This window comes from Nerophis lumbriciformis, linkage group LG01 (genome assembly GCF_033978685.3).
Source record: "Nerophis lumbriciformis linkage group LG01, RoL_Nlum_v2.1, whole genome shotgun sequence".
Lineage (NCBI taxonomy): Eukaryota > Metazoa > Chordata > Actinopteri > Syngnathiformes > Syngnathidae > Nerophis > Nerophis lumbriciformis.
The window spans coordinates 45710448-45729709 of NC_084548.2; the positions used below are offsets into that span (position 1 = coordinate 45710448).

The 19262-nt window shown below is 38.7% G+C and overlaps 1 protein-coding gene across 2 annotated transcripts; it reads left to right on the forward strand.

The window, feature by feature from the left end:
- Window positions 1–1600: 1600 nt before the first annotated feature.
- Window positions 1601–15589, forward strand: LOC133621728 (transmembrane protein 198-like). Of its 2 annotated transcripts, XM_061984039.1 has the most exons (6): window positions 1601–1714; window positions 3464–3729; window positions 13488–14063; window positions 15008–15135; window positions 15223–15252; window positions 15322–15589. In XM_061984039.1, the coding sequence occupies exons 2-6, from the start codon at window positions 3585–3587 to the stop codon at window positions 15370–15372; spliced, it is 930 nt and encodes a 309-aa protein (XP_061840023.1). In that variant the 5' UTR covers window positions 1601–1714; window positions 3464–3584; the 3' UTR covers window positions 15373–15589. The 2 variants fall into 2 exon arrangements, with proteins under 2 accessions (XP_061840023.1, XP_061840015.1); XM_061984031.1 differs by having other exon boundaries at window positions 15223–15589.
- Window positions 15590–19262: the final 3673 nt, after the last annotated feature.

Consider the following 19262-nt stretch of genomic DNA (forward strand, 5'->3'; position numbering starts at 1 on the left):
TATCTTTCTGTTAATATCATCCAGTGAAAATGTGAGTATTTGTCATATTTGTTTTTTGTTTAAACAATGTAAAAAAAATTGGCGAAGCACATTTAAGTTGGACAAGCTGCATTGGTGTCCTCCGGCCACTAGATAGCAGGCTGCATGCTCAGAAAAGTTGCAATAAGTGGCAGTCTGCAAGTTTGCAGCATTTGAAGAGCCCCATATATTAAATAAACATACATAAAATACAAAAATATAAAATCTATAAGGGTGCTGAATAGATTGGCATGGGATTAATAGGAATGGCAGTGTAGTATAAAAATAAGGGTATACATCTATCTATTAATTTTCATCTATCCTCACAAATACTGTAAGTATTCAGTCTTCCTGGGGTATTTACAAAAAAATAGTATTATTGCATGTCACAATAAGTATGTTAAAGTTAAGCTAAAAGGACGCATGGTCAAACACAATAAACTTCAGTAAATAAAGGTTATCCTGCAAAAAAAAGCTGACAAAATATAAGATAAAAGACTAAAATTTAGGAAAGAAAATACTAAAAAGTAGTAAAATGTTCTGTTCATGCAGCTAGTTAATTTTACTTGATAAGACATTCTAAATTAAGATTGTTTTTATGACTATAAATTAGCAGGACTTTTAAGATCAAAATAAGTATTTTATTTTGAAAAAACAAACAAACTTGCAAATCTTGAATCAGGCATCCTCGGTATTGCAGAATCTTTAAAAAAGTTTTCTATGTGGGAATCTAAATATCTTATTTGAAGAGTTATTTTCTCAATTTTAACATTTTAAACTAAACTAGACAAAATAGAATTATGCATATGTATAATTGAGATTATGATGTAAAGTCAATGACATTTGTCTCTAAAATGATATTTCTCCTGGTTACCTTTAAGGTTATACTGTAGTTTAGAATATTAGTATTAGCTATCTTACTAGTTGTTGTACTGTTGTTAGCCTTAATGTTAGCAAAAAATCAATTTGGGGTTTGCCACATATACTTATATATTCCTACATAGCACATACACAGAAGGATTGCCTAACAACGTTTTTACTGAGGCTATCAAAACGAGTAAACGCATGTGATTAATCGCAAAAAAATAAATATGTATGTATGTTTATACATACATAATTAGTTATGTATCAACGCAGATTAATAACCCAATTTATTTTGACCGCATATGCTCCTTTACTCTAACCGTGGATGGTTACTTTAAAGGGGTCATATTATAACACTTCCTTGTGGTCTACAATACATAACGTGTAATGATGGTTATTTGGTCAAAATTGTGCATAGATTATGTTTTAAAGACCATCTTCAAACCATATAATTAAGATTATGATGTAAAATCAATGACTAAAAATAAGTAAGTAGCTCTATAGGGAAAATTTCCAGAAATATAATTTCAAATCTTGGCAGGTGGCATGTAATTTGCAGTGTATATGTAAAAAAAAATGGTGCATCCTGTGTCCTTTTCCAGCTCTACAGGGGGATCACTGTCATCCCACAGGGGCAGAGTCCGGTGCCCAGGAGGATTATGGGTAGTGAAAGCTGAACTCTCAGGTGGCTTGCTTGGCCTTGGACTTGGCAGCAGCCCTGCACTGTCACCAGGGGCAGATGGTCAGCTGCTCACATGAGTGCACGCTCGCAGAGGAAACACACACACTGCGGATCTCTCCTGACTTGAGTGCTACAGTTTGACACTTGCAGGTAGGCCACGCTTATTACTTTGCAAAAGTGTTATTTATTCACGCAAAACCACTCACTTTTTTTTTTCTCAGAGAAATAACAAAGATTTGCCTGGAGCAAAAGTCATAGTTTTTCATTGGAGTGAATGTGTTTCTATTGTGGATAAGTGGAAAGCACTTTTACACTCACCTTGCTAAAGCTCCACTAATACCATCTGCTGAACGTGCGGCTCTGCCTCAACAGCTTATATCTCCTCTCACTAATAAGCCTAGACCAGTGTGTAAACATCATGGCGAGCATAAAATCATGCCAGGAAAAACATGCTGCTGTGGGTCACTTCCTCATCTGCATCCTGCATGTGAACAAAAGAAGCAGGGGAGAAGGGAAAATGCTCAACTCAAAGAAGAATTGGGGGATCTTCCTCTCCTTCCTTTACAGGGAATTGCACCTTTTTTCAACACGTGAGCTGAGCCGGAGTGCAATGGGCCCCATTCAGCCACCGTTCTTAAGAAAAAAAATTGTTCTTAGGCCCACTTACAAAGTTTTTAAGGAGATTTTTGTATTCACCAATGTTTTCTTAGCTGGGATTTGTTCATAGGTAAAAACAAAATCTACGAGTGCTCCAGAGCACTTTTAGGGTGGCCTATTTGTTCTTAAGTGTGACAAGTTCTCTAAGTTGTCTAATGTTAAATTAATATCATAGATAGATAGATACATACATACATAGATAGATAGATAGATAGATAGATAGATAGATAGATAGATTTATTTATTTATTTATCATTTATAGATGGATAGATAGATAGATAGATAGATAGAGATATATATAGAGAGAGAGATGTGTAGATTTACCATGAATTGATTAACGTGGACCCCGACTTAAACAAGTTGAAAAACGTATTTACCATTTAGTGGTCAATTGTACTGAATATGTATACTGTACTGTGCAATATACTAATAAAAGTTTCACTCAAAATCAATCAATCAGTCAAGATGGATAGAGATAGATATAGATAAGACAGACAGACAGACATATAGCAAAATGAGCAATATATAGACATTTCAAAATACCATGTGCGTGCACGCGCGCACGTACGCACGCACGCACACATACACACACACACAAACACACACACACACACACACACACACAATCATCAATTACCGGGGCGTTGATTTAGTGACACAATGGCAATGCTTTTGCTGCTACTGCAAGATGCCGCAGATCGTGCCCTGGGGAGGGAGCGCATATTTCACGACCATGTAGACCTATTTGCCCGAAGTGACGAATATTTATTTGAACGCTTTAGGCTACCTCAGCAGTCCCCCCTTTCTTAAACTTACGTTTTGACATTATGTATTTCCCCCGCGGGATAATACGAATTTCTCTTCTGTAATCTGTTTGTGTTTTCTCCGTGTGTTTGATCTTTGGCTTTTCCGACGAAATTGTGCCCTAATATGGGGAATTAAGGGCGTTTACCTTTGCAAATTACGGAATTAAGGGTGTTCACATACGCATATTGGGGAAATAAGGGCGTGTTTATATGCAAATTATGATGGACACCCACGCGCTAACCATTTGGCATTCAGCAACTTAAGAACAGCAGGTGGGAACAATTGGGCCGTTTAAGAACACGTCATGAATTTGAATGGACTCCTCTTATGAAATCACTTAGGAAGAAAGATAAAAGGAAAAGTTAGGAACTTATTGCTATAATATAACTTATTGCTTATCCCAATATGTCTAAATAGTGTGTGTTCTTTCTGCAGGATAAAAGAGTTAAAGACACTCTCATTCACATGTGGGACATCCCAGCTTGATCACGCCACCATGAACAAGGCAGTTTCTCATGCTGAGCATCTGTGCTGGAAACTGTAATCCGCCTCCAAGATGGCGGACACGTCATTAAACGTTACTAAGGAGCCGGCTGCTGAGATGGACATTTGCATGTTGGATATCAACCACAGCCATGAGGTCATCCCGTCCATTGTCTGCTCCGTCTGCCTCTCCTTTGGACTTATCTACTGCTTTCTAGGTAAACATTTCACAAGCTAAACCTGATAATGGACATAACCCCTTCATGCACGACCGCTCCTGGATAAATTGAGGTCCTAGGCAGAATTGTATTTCGATTCCCTTGTTACAATTTTTTCATAGTGTTGTCAAACATTTTTTTTATCAAATGATTATACTTTTACATTTTGATTAATCACAAATAATCACAGAAAATTACTTGGGTGCATGATTTAAATTAACTTTTGAAAAGACCCCAATATTTTGACACAAAATGTAATTCTATTGACAAAATGTCATCCAATATCATTTTTTAATGTTTTTCTTGAATGAATTTATTTGCTCAAAACTTGGTAACGCTTTTATCTAAAGTCCTTTTTTTTTTAAAGTCGGAGTCAACACAGGCATTTGCCGGGTTCCCAGATATTTCCAGGGTCTTCAAAACATCACATTAAAAACAATTCCTTATTCAGGCACAGCCACCGTCAAGTGCTCTCTTATTCCTATAGCAGTGATGGGCAGTAACAAGCTACACGTAGCTAACCTACGTAGCTTAAAGGTGCCATATGTAGAAATGTAATGTCAAGTCATCATTAAATGGCCCTGATATGTCAAAAGGCATTAATATATCATGTTCTTTTCGAATACCTCTATAACTGATAAGGGTCATTCAGCCGGGATATGCTCGTTTCAAAATTAATAGATTTACAGCCCCAAAATGTTGTTATTGTTTGACCAATTAGAAAGTCTGTGAGTGTGTCACATTCAGGTTGCCAGTTACGCACCGCCCTCTTCGTCAAGCTCCTGCCACTGGTAAAGTTACTAAACATGTCACACCTTAGTAAATATTAAAGGCGTCGTTACGATTTTCAACTTATTCATGACAAAGCCAGGAACAAAACGAGGAATTGAAAGATGGAGACGGTTGAAGGTGGAAAATATTTTTAATCTGGTGCCAAACTTGCTCATTTCCTCCTTGATGGGTAAGTAAGGCATTTACGTTTTCTTATTACTTGTAATAAATGGAAATGGACATTTCGTATGTAAACTATAGTCTATGATCTTGTCTAACAAAGCTAGTATGTTCGTGCAACGAATGATTAGCATGCTAGCCCGGTCAATGACACATCTACATATAGGCTAACGGGGGAAATAAATGCCCGTTAGCCTATATGTCCATGTGTCATCCAACTGACAGGGCAAAACATATTTTCGACAAATAAAACCTATGTGGATATGGGTAGTGTCAGTGCCTATTTTGTTCTCAATATGCTAAGGAAATGCGTTCCAACATTAGCACGGCTAATTGCGGTTTCTGGTACTGTATGTGCATCAAACACATATGGGTTGGTATTTGCTTGGCACAATATAATGCATTACATGTAATGATTTTCTACTTTGTGTATTGACATGGTAGTTGGCTATATGATTTATGCGTAACATGGTTTATGCGTAACGTGGGTTGGCTCATAGAATTGCACTCTGCACTGAAAGATGGTGATGTGCGTACATGGAAGAGAATGCAGTGTGTCAGGTTGGATGCAACATGGAGTTATGCTGAACGAAATGTGGCGGTAATTTTACTGTTGGCCTTGGCTTGCCATCAAAGTAGGCCTATGCGATATGTAATATATTATATATTATTATATATAATTATTTTGATGGTGGTCTGTGCGGGCAAACTAGACATTTTAGCAGAGTAATGCCAACAATCTGTCCCGACTCTCGACGAAAATATTGCTGCGTAACTTTTCAAATACATTTGGCTAATCGGCATCAGTAAAATGTGGCATAATTACTTAGTAAACCATCTTGCAAGAAGCATAAACAAGAGAAACCTATAGCGTAGGACTTGTCGATTGCCATTTGAAGTTCCTTGGAGTAGGATTCGGATTTGACTGCGTATCTGGCAACCTCAGTCATGGAGAGTGGGAGGGGACTACAGACGTTTGACCGTGATTGCAGTACCATTTCTGGCCACATTACTACATATGGCTCCTTTAAAGTTAGATTTTACAGTAACTTGGCGGTAGCTTAGCTACTTTATTGACGAGTATCTTTTCCTGTAGCTTAGCTACTTTTAGACCCATGTAGAGAGGTAGCTTACATCAAAGCTACAAGCTTCAAAGAGAGAAAATGGACTGTGAATCCAGGCACAAAAAAATATTTAGAAATTACAATGACCTGGATGAATGAGGACATCAATCCATATGGAGAAAATCCTTAATGATAGGTTGGTGTTCGTCTGATGAATCACAATTGGCTAAGGTTAGGGCGAAACATTACGGACTGGCCAATCAGAGGAAGGATAAGGCGGGTCATCAAAACCAGGAAGCAAAATCATAACAGACACGCACTCATGTCACATGACAACGAGGGAGTCAGAGACAGAGGGACGCTTCAAGCTGACCACTAAAAAAAATTGTTTAATTTAAAACGGCAGAGGAATTCTCCCCCACAGATATTAGATTGCTTTGTAGTGATGAAGATGACATGCAGGAAACCCACAATAATGTGTGTCCTTAGCCATATTTAGACAAATGTATGCGTTTAGAGAAAACAATGCCCCAAACCTTAGGTTTTAGTTGTTTACTCTGTAAACCAAAATCATACTGCTCTCTTCATCTAAGACGTCCAGCACAAATTTAGGAGTTCATGAAAAGTTTTACTGCATTACCAACCATTACCAACTGTTCCCAAAAAAGTCATTGTTTTTTTTGTCAAGATACAGATGGATGCTGTTTTTTTACTGTAGGCAGAGAAAGTGAATAACATTATAGGGGTGGGCCAAAGAAAAGGCAATCTAAATAAATACAGTGGGATGCGCGGACCCCTAGAGGTAATTGTAGGGTGTCCCCAGCTCAATGACAGATAGTTAATAGTAATGGACCCTTATTGGGTTACTGCCGTTGAATGTAGCTTTGATGTAGCAAGCTACCTTTGCCGTGTAGCTTGTAGTGTAGCTTGCTACAATTTTCTGGGGATAGCTTCCCCTGTAGCTTATCTACATTTAATCGAGAGCAACTTGTAGCTTAGCTAACTACGTTTTCTCAACACTGCCTACCAGTCATACACATCCAGCCTTCACAATAATAGAGGTACGCGTCACATTTGGTGCAACTGCGCTAACAAATTAATAATGTCTGAAAAATGGCTTCCACTTTAATAAATGTGTACTAATGTTCCTATCAATTACAGTACAATAGTTAGGATCAGTTTATTGTGTACCTGCAAGTGCATGGTAGTTGCTAACATGATAGATGACCATGTTGTTTTTGACTAAATACATGCCTGGGGCACTTTTCAAGGCACTCAAGGTCACCATAAAGCACTTAAAAGCATTTAACAATTACAATCAAACAATAAAAAAATGCAAGCACGAATAAAGTTTGCAGCAGAGCAACAATGGAAAAACCGACATGAGCGTCAATAGAGAGATTAGTTTTGATAAGCTGAACTGAAGGTGGTTTCATTATGATTTATTTCAAATAAAAGGAACATAATACTGCACTAACAAGTAACAAGAAGAAAAATAAAATTGCCAAGAAAAATGTATGTTTTTAATTCTCACACATTCAAAGTTACTTAATGTATAATAATATACAAATATTCCTGATGCAAACAATAGTGTGAAAAAAAAATGCTTACATTTGTTAGATATTCTGTTTTAGCAATTTAATCTAATTATTTAACTAGAAAACAACATATTATAAAAGGTTAAATTGGCTAGTTTGACCTCCCCTGAACTCAGCTTTTATTTGTCACAGTCATAATAAGTGTGCACTGAGCACTAAGACGTTGCATGAAAAAGTGAATTGTGGCTTTAAAATACACACAATCAAGGCAAAAAGCGAGATTGCATCATGTAAAATTAAACAAAGCTTGTAATAAAAAGATGCCCAACAGTCCATATAAATAGCTGGTGATTATAATCCTAAAGTACTGTATTGTAAAGAATGTCAAACCTTTGCAAGCATATTACCAAGCCCTACTCGCCTTTAGTTAGTGTAAGTGTGCTAAGTGGCAGATGTACAGTAATGTGGGTTAAAGTGGATAAGCTCCAATTTGGACACAGATCTCTCCCTAAAGGAAGTAAAACTGGCATGCCTGACTTCCACACAGTACACACAAGTATTAAATAACATATCAAGAAAATTCATAATGTTTTGCTTCCTTTTTAACTCCTTGTGTGAACACTTTTCCAGCAGTGTTTTGAGGAGTGTGGAACCTTTGGACTCACACTTGAAATCATGTGACAGTCTGTAAACAACCTCTCACCGCTCTCACAAATTGAATTGAATTATGAAAGTAGCCTACTTAACATTGCATGTTTATTTATTCTTATTATTTCAAGCAGGCTTCTTTGTATTGTTTTTATTCATTCATATTCTACCCATTATCCTGCTCAGGGTCTCTGGTGAGTTACAGTGTATCCCAGGTGACTGACTGGGACAGAGGCGGGGTAGATTGAACTCGGTTGGTTGTCATAATCATAACTCGCCACGGGAGAGCGCTGTCTCTCAAATTAAGGAATGGAAATTTACGGAATTAGGAGCAGAGCTCACCAACATAGTCTTCTCAGAAGTAAAAACACATAATTATTTCTGTTATACGTGTCAAATTGTAGATATTCATCAGTGTATTTGTTTTATATTTTGCACAATGGCTTAAATAACAAAACAATTGTTACCCTTGAAATGTGTGAAGAGAAGGTTGAGTTGAGTTGAGTTGAATTTGTGTTTGTTTAGAACATACAACATGATACATCACAATTTTTAGTTTCTCTATTTAACATGTTCGAAAAGGAGTAGGTAGAAGCAGAGTTTATTTAATCCTAACCCTTTTCCTTTACATAGCAGTTGCTCAAACTTTTGTTCACTTCCTGTTCTCAATTTATTCACAATATACTCCATAACTAATAACATTAAAAATAAATAAATAATAATTAGTGATTGATTGATTGATTGAGACTTTTATTAGTAGATTGCACAGTGAAGTACATATTCTGTACAATTGACCACTAAATGGTAACACCCGAATAAGTTTTTCAACTTGTTTAAGTCGGGGTCCACTTAAATTGATTCATGATACAGATATATACTATCATATATACTATCATCATAATACAGTCATCACACAAAATAATCATCAGGGTATATACATTGAATTATTTACATTATTTACAATCCGGGGGGGTAGGTTTGGTTGTTATCATCAGTCATCAACAATTGAGAACAGAGAAATGGATATTGAAACAGTGTAGGTCTGACTTGGTAGGATATGTACAGCAAGTAGTGGACATGAATCAATTTAAGTGGACAAGTTGAAAAACGTATTCGGCTGTTACCATTTAGTGGTCAATTGTACGGAATATGTACTTCACTGTGCAACCTACTAATAAAAGTCTCAATCAATCAATCAAAAACAGAGAGAGAGAGGAGAGAGAGAGAGAGAGAGAGAGAGAGAGAGAGAGAGAGAGAGAGAGAGAGAGAGAGAGAGAGAGAGAGAGAGAGAGAGAGAGAGAGAGAGAGAGAGAGAGAGAGAGAGAGAGAGAGAGAGAGAGAGACAGAGAGAGAGAGAGAGAGAGAGAGAGAGAGAGTTGCCTGGAGGTGTACTTTTATTGCGATTTTGAAGGAGGATAGAGATGCCCTTTCTTTTACACCTGTTAGGAGCGCATTCCACATTGATGTGGCATAGAAAGAGAATGAGTTAGGACCTTTGTTAGATCGGAATCTGGGTTTAACGTGGATAGTGAAGTAAGTTATATTTCATATGGTGAGATGAGTAAGATTATCTAGAAAATGAAAGGATGGATGAGATCAATTCAGAATGTTTATCATGGTTCTGCTTCTTTGTACTTTGTAAACTCATTAAGTTTGAAGAGTTTTTTGAAGTGGATCATATTAGTACATTGTTTGATTTCTTTGGTTGATCCATTCCATAATTTAATTCCACATACTGATATACTGAAGGTTTTAAGTGTTGTACGTGCGTACAAATGTTTTAAATTACATTTTTCTCTAAGATTATATTTCTCCTGGTTACCTTTAAGGTTATACTGTAGTTTAGATTATTAGTATTAGCTATCTTACTAGTTGCTACACTGTTGTTAGTCTGGATGTTAGCAAACAATCAATTTGGAGTTTGCCACATATACTTATATATTCATATATAGCATATACACAGAAGGATTTCCTAACAACGTTTTTACTGGGGCTATCAAAACGAGTAAACACGTGATTAATCGCAAAAAATATTGCATTAGCATTAGTTATGTATCAACGCCGATTAATCACCCAATTTATTTTCACCCCATATGCTCCTTTAATCTAATCGTGGATGGTTACTTTAAAGTGGTCATATAATAACACTTCATTGTGGTCTACATAACGTGTAATGATGGTTCTTTGGTCAAAATCGTGCATAGATTGTGTTTTACAGACCATCTTCAAACCGCTTTTTGACAGTCTTTTTAGAATGCGGTCTTATTTACGTGCCTCCACTTCGTCTGCGGCTTCTCAACGGAGTCTTTTGACAGCTATAACTTCGGACTTTATGCTACTTTTTATTAAAAATGGCAACAGCGGAGGATGCATGTGCACGTACGAGCAAGTCTGCCGCACAACAAGATAATAGAGAAAAATAAAGAACTTACTGACTACAGCGTCGGACTAGAATGGCGGACTCGAGCAAAACTCTTCGAGTAAATCTTTACTGGAGAAATCCACTGACGTCACACTTGGGAAAAATGCCACAAATTGGTCAAATTCCAAATAGCTCGTTTGGAGGAAGTATGAAGAAAGGCAAGATTGTGTAATTCATATCTCTGCCATGTCTCTTGGGTTCAATTTCAAATTGTCTTATGCTGATCCCAAATACCCCAAAACAGGTATCAACGGGTGTAAAAAATGGTTTTGCATAATAGGTCCCCTTTAAAGGTGACGTGGGTTGTTATATGGTCAGTGATCAGGTCATTGCGTACGTCAGTGCAGAGATGAGTGAAGGGACTCCGACTGGTGTGCTCGCTGGCAAATTTGGCTTTAAAATGCATCCTGGTGGGACTTTGGATAGGAGTGTTATCAAGTTTTCAGCAAATAAATTACATATATTTAGAATTAGTACTAGTAGCATGTTTTAATTAACCTGACTCTCACCAGATCCTTGTAGTTCGCTGAGCTCCACACAAGGATCTGGGACTTCTCAATAGGACATGTATTTCAGAAGGCGGGGCCTTGTAAAAAAAATCATTGTATGTGATTGGATAAACCACTTGTCCGTTATCTTGAATGACGTGCTACTTCAACCACTCACATCGAAAACAACCCGTGACGCTGATGAGAGCGACGCTGGGAAATCCAAAACAGAACAGCCGACATATTGGATAACGACAGAGTGAAAAGTTAGATAAATTTACCGAAACAACGCAGCAATGTCAGTAGACATTATCCCCAATAATCCAGCCTCACGGATCTGATCCGCTACCAGAGCAATCAGCGAGGACACAATTATAACGACTAGGTTCTGCACTCGTCCCATTTCCTTCACCACCAGTAGAGCAAATTGGTAAATCAAACTCTTGCCAAACCGGTCGGAAGATGGGCCAAAACATCCTCGCCACCAATAAATGCCTTCAAAACTATAATAATAATAAATAATTAATATTTGATGGATTCGACAAAACAGTTGCAATAGCAGAATCAATGTCAGCACACGACTCCTCGCTACGTGCCGCCATTGTTGTTTGAATGAAACAGACGCTTCGGCGCTACGTCACATCTATGAAATCCCGCCCGGTGATCCTGATTGGTTTATTATTTTTTGCTATTATCTTGAAGGAGTTTGCATTGCCTTCGAGCCCAGATCCTTGTGTGGAGCTCAGCGAACTACAAGGTAATGGCGAGAGTCAGGTTATGTTTTAATGTTCCTGTATGACATTCTGACAATTACATTGCATTTGTGTCAAAATATTGGGGTATTTCTTTAAGTTAATTAAAAATGTTGCAAGCAAGTAACTTACTGTGATTGATCATGATTAATCACAAAAGCCTGTGGTGGGGTTGGTTGTCACAATGTGTCATGACGTTTTTGGTCGTTAATTACCTCAATGAGTTGTAAAATGAAAAGGCTGCACATGTTCAGCCAACAATTGAATTTAGGGATGTTTATTGAAATATGTTTTGATGATCAGCATTAAAAGTGTGACATCCAACCCCGTTCTCCACTTCGCCGCCGGACTGGTCGCCAATCAGTCACAGTACACACCACACACCACAAAGACAACATATTTGATGTTCAAACTGATAAACATTTTTTTTTTTGTAAATAATCATTAACTTTAGAATTTGATGCCAGCAACACGTGACAAAGAAGTTGGGAAAGGTGGCAATAAATACTGATAAAGTTGAGGAATGCTCATCAAACACTTATTTGGAACATCCCACAGGTGAACAGGCAAATTGGGAACAGGTGGGTGCCATGATTGGGTATCATTCCATGAAATGCTCAGTCATTCACAAACAAGGATGGGGCGAGGGTCACCACTTTGTCAACAAATGCGTGAGCAAATTGTTGAACAGTTTAAGAAAAACCTTTCTCAACCAGCTATTGCAAGGAATTTAGGGATTTCACCATCTACGGTTCGTAATATCATCAAAGGGTTCAGAGAATCTGGAGAAATCACTGCACATAAGCAGCTAAGCCCGTGACCTTCGATCCCTCAGGCTGTACTGCATCAACAAGCGACATCAGTGTGTAAAGGATATTACCACATGGGCTCAGGAACACTTCAGAAACCCACGGTCAGTAACTACAGTTGGTCGCTACATCTGTAAGTACAAGTTAAAAGTCTCCTATGCAAGGCAAAAAACGTTTATCAACAACACCCAGAAATGCCGTTTGCTTCGCTGGGCCTGACCTCATCTAAGATGGACTGATACAAAGTGGAAAAGTGTTCTGTGGTCTGACGAGTCCACATTTCAAATTGTTTTTGGAAACTGTGGACGTCGTGTCCTCCGGACCAAAGAGGAAAAGAACCATCCGGATTGTTATAGGCGCAAAGTTGAAAAGCCAACATCTGTGATGGTATGGGGGTGTATTAGTGCCCAAGACATGGGTAACTTACACATCTGTGAAGGCGCCATTAATGCTGAAAGGTACGTACAGGTTTTGGAGCAACATATGTTGCCATCCAAGCAACGTTACCATGCTTATTTCAGCAAGACAATGCCAAGCCAGGTGTTACATCAACGTGGCTTCATAGTAAAAGAGTGTGGGTACTAGACTGGCCTGCCTGTAGTCCAGACCTGTCTCCCATTGAATCTGTGTGGTGCATTATGAAGCCTAAAATACCACAACGGAGCCCCCCGGACTGTTGAACAACTTAAGCTGTACATCAAGCAAGAATGGGAAAGAATTCCACCTGAGAAGCTTAAAAAATGTGTCTCCTCAGTTCCCAAACGTTTACTGAGTGTTGTTAAAAGGAAAGGCCATGTAACACAGTGGTGAACATGCCCTTTCCCAATTACTTTGGCATGTGTTACAGCCATGAATTTCTAAGTTAATTATTATTTGCAAAAAATATATAAATTTTATGAGTTTGAACATCAAATATCTTGTCTTTGTAGTGCATTCAATTGAATATCGGTTGAAAAGGATTTGCAAATCATTGTATTCCGTTTATATTTACATCGAACACAATTTCCCAACTCATATGGAAACGGGGTTTGTAAGATTTCAAATGTCAAATACTGTTATAGTTGTTTCTGTGCATTGTCTTCCCAGGATACCGCTGCTTCAAGATTGTCATGTTCTTCTCTGGCTTCCTGTTTGGATCAGCTTCTGTGTTGCTGCTGTACCACAATGAACCCGTGCTGGGGGCTCACCTGGGGGCTGAAACCAGAGCTGGGATTGGTCTGGGCGTGGGGGTGCTCGTTGGCCTGGTCACCCTGCTGGTGCCCACCTTGGGGATCCTCTTATGCGGCCTCCAACTGGGCTGCCTGCTCTCCTCTGCCACCCTCGTGGTCGTCGGACAGTTTTACCGCATCACACCAGAGTGGGTGCCTCTCGGCGCCATCATGGCTGCCGCCGTCGCCGCGGCTGTGTTCATCCTGCAGTGGCAGAAAGTGTTTGTCATCATGTACACGTCTGTGTTTGGTGCCATCACTGTGATGCTGTGTGTGGATTACCTAGTGGGAGCCTTCATGCTGCCTGATCAGGTGTATGATGTGTTCTGTCAAGCAGCCCCACTTCCACTATGTTGGTTTAACTGGGCCATCGGTGGAATTGGCCCTGCTTTAAGTCTGACAGGAGTGTTGGCGCAGTGGAAGTTTACAGCCAAAGGAGCGTCTCATACACAGGGTAAGACAGGAGGGTGTTGATGGTGAAATACAGTTGGGAAGGGATTTATATGGCCCCATTCCTGGGTGGATCTCGCATGATAGGAAGCGGGGGGGGTTCATCATTTTGCAATGCAGTTTGCTGAAAATGATGGAAAACACCACTCTGCATAGCAACTAACGCTGTGGTCAAAGTTGGAATTGCCACAAAACACATTTTAAGTAGAGATGTCCGATAATATGGCCGATAAATGCGTTAAAATGTAATATCGGAAATTATCGGTATCGGGTTTTTTTTTGTTGGTTTTTGTTTTGTTTTGTTTTTTTATTAAATCAACATAAAAAACACAAGATACACTTACAATTAGTGCACCAACCCAAAAAACTTTCCTCCCCCATTTACACTCATTCACACTCATTCACACAAAAGGGTTGTTTCTTTCTGTTATTAATGTTCTGGTTCCTACATTATATATCAATATATATCAATACAGTCTGCAAGTGATACAAGCCGTAAGCACACATGATTGTGCGTGCTGCTGGTCCACTAATAGTACTCATTTTTCAGTTAATTTTACTAATTTTCATTAATTACTAGTTTCAATGTAACTGTTTTTATATTGTTTTACTTTCTTTTTTATTAAAGAAAATGTTTTTAATTTATATATCTTGTATATATAATGTGTTAATTCCACCACTGTATATATCGGTTTCGGTTGATATCGGTATCGGTAATTAAAGAGTTGGACAATATCGGAATATCGGATATCGGCAAAAAGCCATTATCGGACATCCCTAATTTTAAGATATTCAACACTTTACTGCCGTTTGGCAGCTGACGGGGATAGTGCACCCCTCCAATTTGTCACAATTCATGTGTCAGGTAAACCGTGATGAATGGGGCCGTATGAATTACCTACCTATTGTACACTACATTGTGACGCTCATATTGTATCCCCTCCCCAGGTTCACACAAAACAATGAAGAAACATTCCAAAAAGCATAATTTTGCAGAGTCAAGAAAAAGGCCTCCACATTACCGTCGGCGTAGGCCTCCAGCTCTTAAACGCTACGCAGGAGATGTCCTTGCACCGGTCAGTGTACAGGCAAATTAAAAACTAAAAAAAACAACATTCATAATTTTTCACAAAAATCATTGCCGTTATGTTTGCACTTTGCAGAGTTACCTGCGCAGCCTGCAGGAGCACCAGGTGGGAACAGGCTCATCCAGCAGCAGTGTCAGCACCATCACACACACTCTCATTGACTTTGACTTCCAGACTGGCTCCATGGTGCCTCTGACCGCAGCCTCGCCAACCTTTACGGTGTGAAGGAGCAGAGGGACTAATAATCATGCGTGGAACATTTCTGAGAGATACAGTGCATCTGGAAAATATTCACAGCACTTCACTTTTTCCACGTTTTGTTATGTCACAGCCTTCTTCCAAAATGGAATAAACTCATTTTTGTCCTCAAAATTCTAAAGACAATAGCCCATAATATGAAAATTGTCATCTTTTTTTATATATATATATTTTGCAAATTGATTAAAACAAACTAAAAAAAAGTATTCAAAGCCTTTGCTCAATACTTTGTTGATGCACCTTTAGCAGCAATTACAGCCTCAAGTCATTTTGAATATGATACCATGAGCTTGGCACATCTATCTTTGGGCAGTTTCGTTGATTCCTTTTTGCCCAATCCTCTTTGCAGCACCTCTCAAGCTACGTTGTTTTGGGGTTTTTTATCCAGGTTGTCTCTCTACATTGTTGCATTCATCTTTCCCTCTATCTAGACACGTCTACCAGTTCTTACAGCATGATGCTGCCTCATATATCTTTGGCCTCTTGAATAGCATCATTGATGTTATTGTATACATTTGTGTATATCTGTTTTACACTGTGAGAAATGGTGACAGTAACACTACTCGAAAAACATTAATATGATTATGGCTCAAATATTTAGTTAATTCACTCTACCATGCAATATAACTTAGCAACAAGAGCTCTAATACACCTTTTGTGAAGCTGGCCCCCATGTCATTGCAAATATTAGCGTAACACTACATTCTTATGTGCTACATTTGTGCTGGTTTGTGGTGTAAAAAAAAAAAAAATTGTGCTGTTAAGAGTTTTAGGTCATTCTAAAATACATTTTCTGACCAGTTACGTCACTCAGCAACCCACCTTGTCCAAATCTCACCAAACTTGCCCTACAGATTAGGGCTATCAAAATTAACAAGTTAACTTATATGATTATTCACAATAGGTTACCGCATTAATCATGAACACACTTACATTCAGCAATTTATTTGGACCGCACAAGCTTTTTTACCTTAACAGTAATCGGATCAATGCAAACGTCAGTAGAAAAATTAGTGAGGAGACTCCTGCTGCTGTGCTCGCCGGCAAATTTCACTCCAAAATACAGCCTGAACAAACTTTAGATAAAACTGTTACCAAGTTGTGTGCAAGTAAACAACATGCATTCAAGTAAAATGTTTTTAAAAATTTCCTGGATGACATTCTGACAATACAATTGCATTGTGTACAAATATTGGAGTCTTTTCTTAATCTTATTTTAATTATGCAAGCAAGTAATCACCTGTGGGTTAATCATGTTTAATCCAAATTCCTAAATGTGATTTAAAAAAATAATAATAAACTGTTGACAGTCCTAATATACATAAGTGTGTTTTTACCGTTTTAATGTTTTTAACGCTTTATTATTCACGTTTGATGATATTTGCACAAGCTGGGGGAGCTTTGTGACATCATCGCAGTGTAAAAACGTTCATTGAATTCACAGCAAATTGCTGGCTCATAATTGCATTACTTTTACAGTACCGTATTTTTCGGCCTATAAGTCGCAGTTTTTTTCATAGTTTGGCCGGGGGTGCGACTTATACTCAGGAGCGACTTATGTGTGAAATTATTAACACACACGGTGGCTTCACGGTGGCAGAGGGGTCAGTGCATCTGCCTCACAATACGAAGGTCCTGAGTAGTCTTGGGTTCAATGCCGGGCTCGGGATCTTTCTGTGTGGAGTTTGCATGTCCTCCCCGTGACTGCGTGGGTTCCCTCCGGGTACTCCGGCTTCCTCCCACCTCCAAAGACATGCACCTGGGGATAAGTTGATTGGCAACACTAAATTGGCCCTAGTGTGTGGATGTGAGTGTGAATGTTGTCTGTCTATCTGTGTTGGCCCTGCGATGAGGTGGCGACTTGTCCAGGGTGTACCCCGCCTTCCGCCCGATTGTAGCTGAGATAGGCTCCAGCGCCCCCCGCGACCCCATAGGGAATAAGCGGTAGAAAATGGATGGATGGATGGATTATTAACACATTACCGTAAAATATCAAATAATATTATTTAGCTCATTCACATAAGAGACTAGACGTATAAGATTTCATCGGATTTAGCGATTAGGAGCATACTTGCCAACCTTGAGACCTCCGAATTCGGGAGATTGGGGGGTGGGCGGGGTCGGGGGACGGGGTTAAGGGGGAGGAGTATATTCATAGCTAGAATTCAGTGAAATTAAAGCATTTCTTATATATATATATATATATATATATATATATAGTACAGTAAACAGTAATGAAAACACAGTTGTTCTACTAACTGTACTGTCATATACTGTACACTTATTCAGCCTGTTGTTCACTATTTTTTATTTATTTTAAATTGCCTTTCAAATGTCTATTCTTGGTGATGGGTTTTATCAAATAAATTTCCCCAAAAAATGCGACTTATGTCCAGTGTAACTTATATATGTTTTTTTCCTTCTTTATTATGCATTTTCGGCCGGTGCGACTTATACTCCGGAGCGACTTATAGTCCAAAAAATAAAGTTTTTAATGTAAAATAACAATGAATTGCTATTAATTTCTGGGAAATACAAGACTATTGTAATTGTAAAGTAATGTGTTGGAATGTTGCAGGAAATTTGGATTACAGTATTTTACTGTGAAAAAATACTGCAAAATGCTGTGAAATCCTTATCACTTATTACAATTAGGTCAGAAAACTTGTTTAAAAGTACATTTTTTTACAGCACAAACGTATTGCAGAAATGAACAGCAGTGTTATTTTAATATTTGCAATGACAAGGGGGGCCATCTGTACACAGTTAATATGAAATGCATACTGTATATTTGAGCAGCTGTTCATGCTATGATGATTTCCAGGCTAAAATGCAACAATGTATGTTTCAGCCTCAAACACTTGGTTAAATCATGTTCACTGACTTGCACTTGGGGAAACAGGATGTCTGTCACTGACACGGTCGGAGTTGTGTGCTGTGCATCTACAAATGTTGCTAAAATGGCATCTTATGAGCGCATATAGCACATGGACCTTACGTCTTGTTGGTTTTCATTCAACTTGAAGTCCAACATAACTTCTTCTTGTGTTTGCATATTGGTGTAATACCCAATATCGAGATAAAAACATCCCATGTACCTCCTTATGTTCTATATTGGCATCTTTTGTCTTACAATAAATAAGTATTGTGACATCACTAAATTCCTGCCCTACATTGGGACAGTATTGACTCTCTGGGGACCTCTGGTGGCCATAATGAGAGAACGTGATTGCACACGGCTTTTAAACATGAATACAACATACTTTTAGGCAGTAGTGGAAAGTACATTTGTTTTATAAAAACTATGTGAATATTGCCATTATTTTAAGAGGAACCTGGGTATTTTTTAGCAGCTCATTTCAAATGAGAGTTTTATCCAGGGCTACCAAATATCCACAGTTCCACACACTATGACATTTCTAAAGATGGCGCCGCTGTAGTGGCTGCTGGTTGCAGGAGCTCTGTGCTCTTGTGTGTCCTCCTTCGTGAAATTGAGGTTTCCCTCTGCTTTTCATGTGGGGTTTTTTTGTCTTTTGGATAGGGCCTCTTCAGCACTGCGTAACAAGCTTTTGTATTCTGCGCTGCTTTTTGGTGCATTTTTGTGGACTTTTGGATCCACCTCTTTTGGCCATGGCCATGTTTGCACCGGAAACCAGTTGCTGGCTCTCTTTCACACCGGAGTCCACATGGAGAGACCGGAGGAGATGTGGGGAAAGAGAAGGTAGCGGTGAGCAGCTGAATGGACGAGCTTCACACAGCCCTGGCTGAATGAGCATGTATCGGAAACTTCGGTTTTCGCTGGATGGATTCTCACTCATAACACAGACCGGACTTTGGTCGAGAGCTAGTGGGCAGCC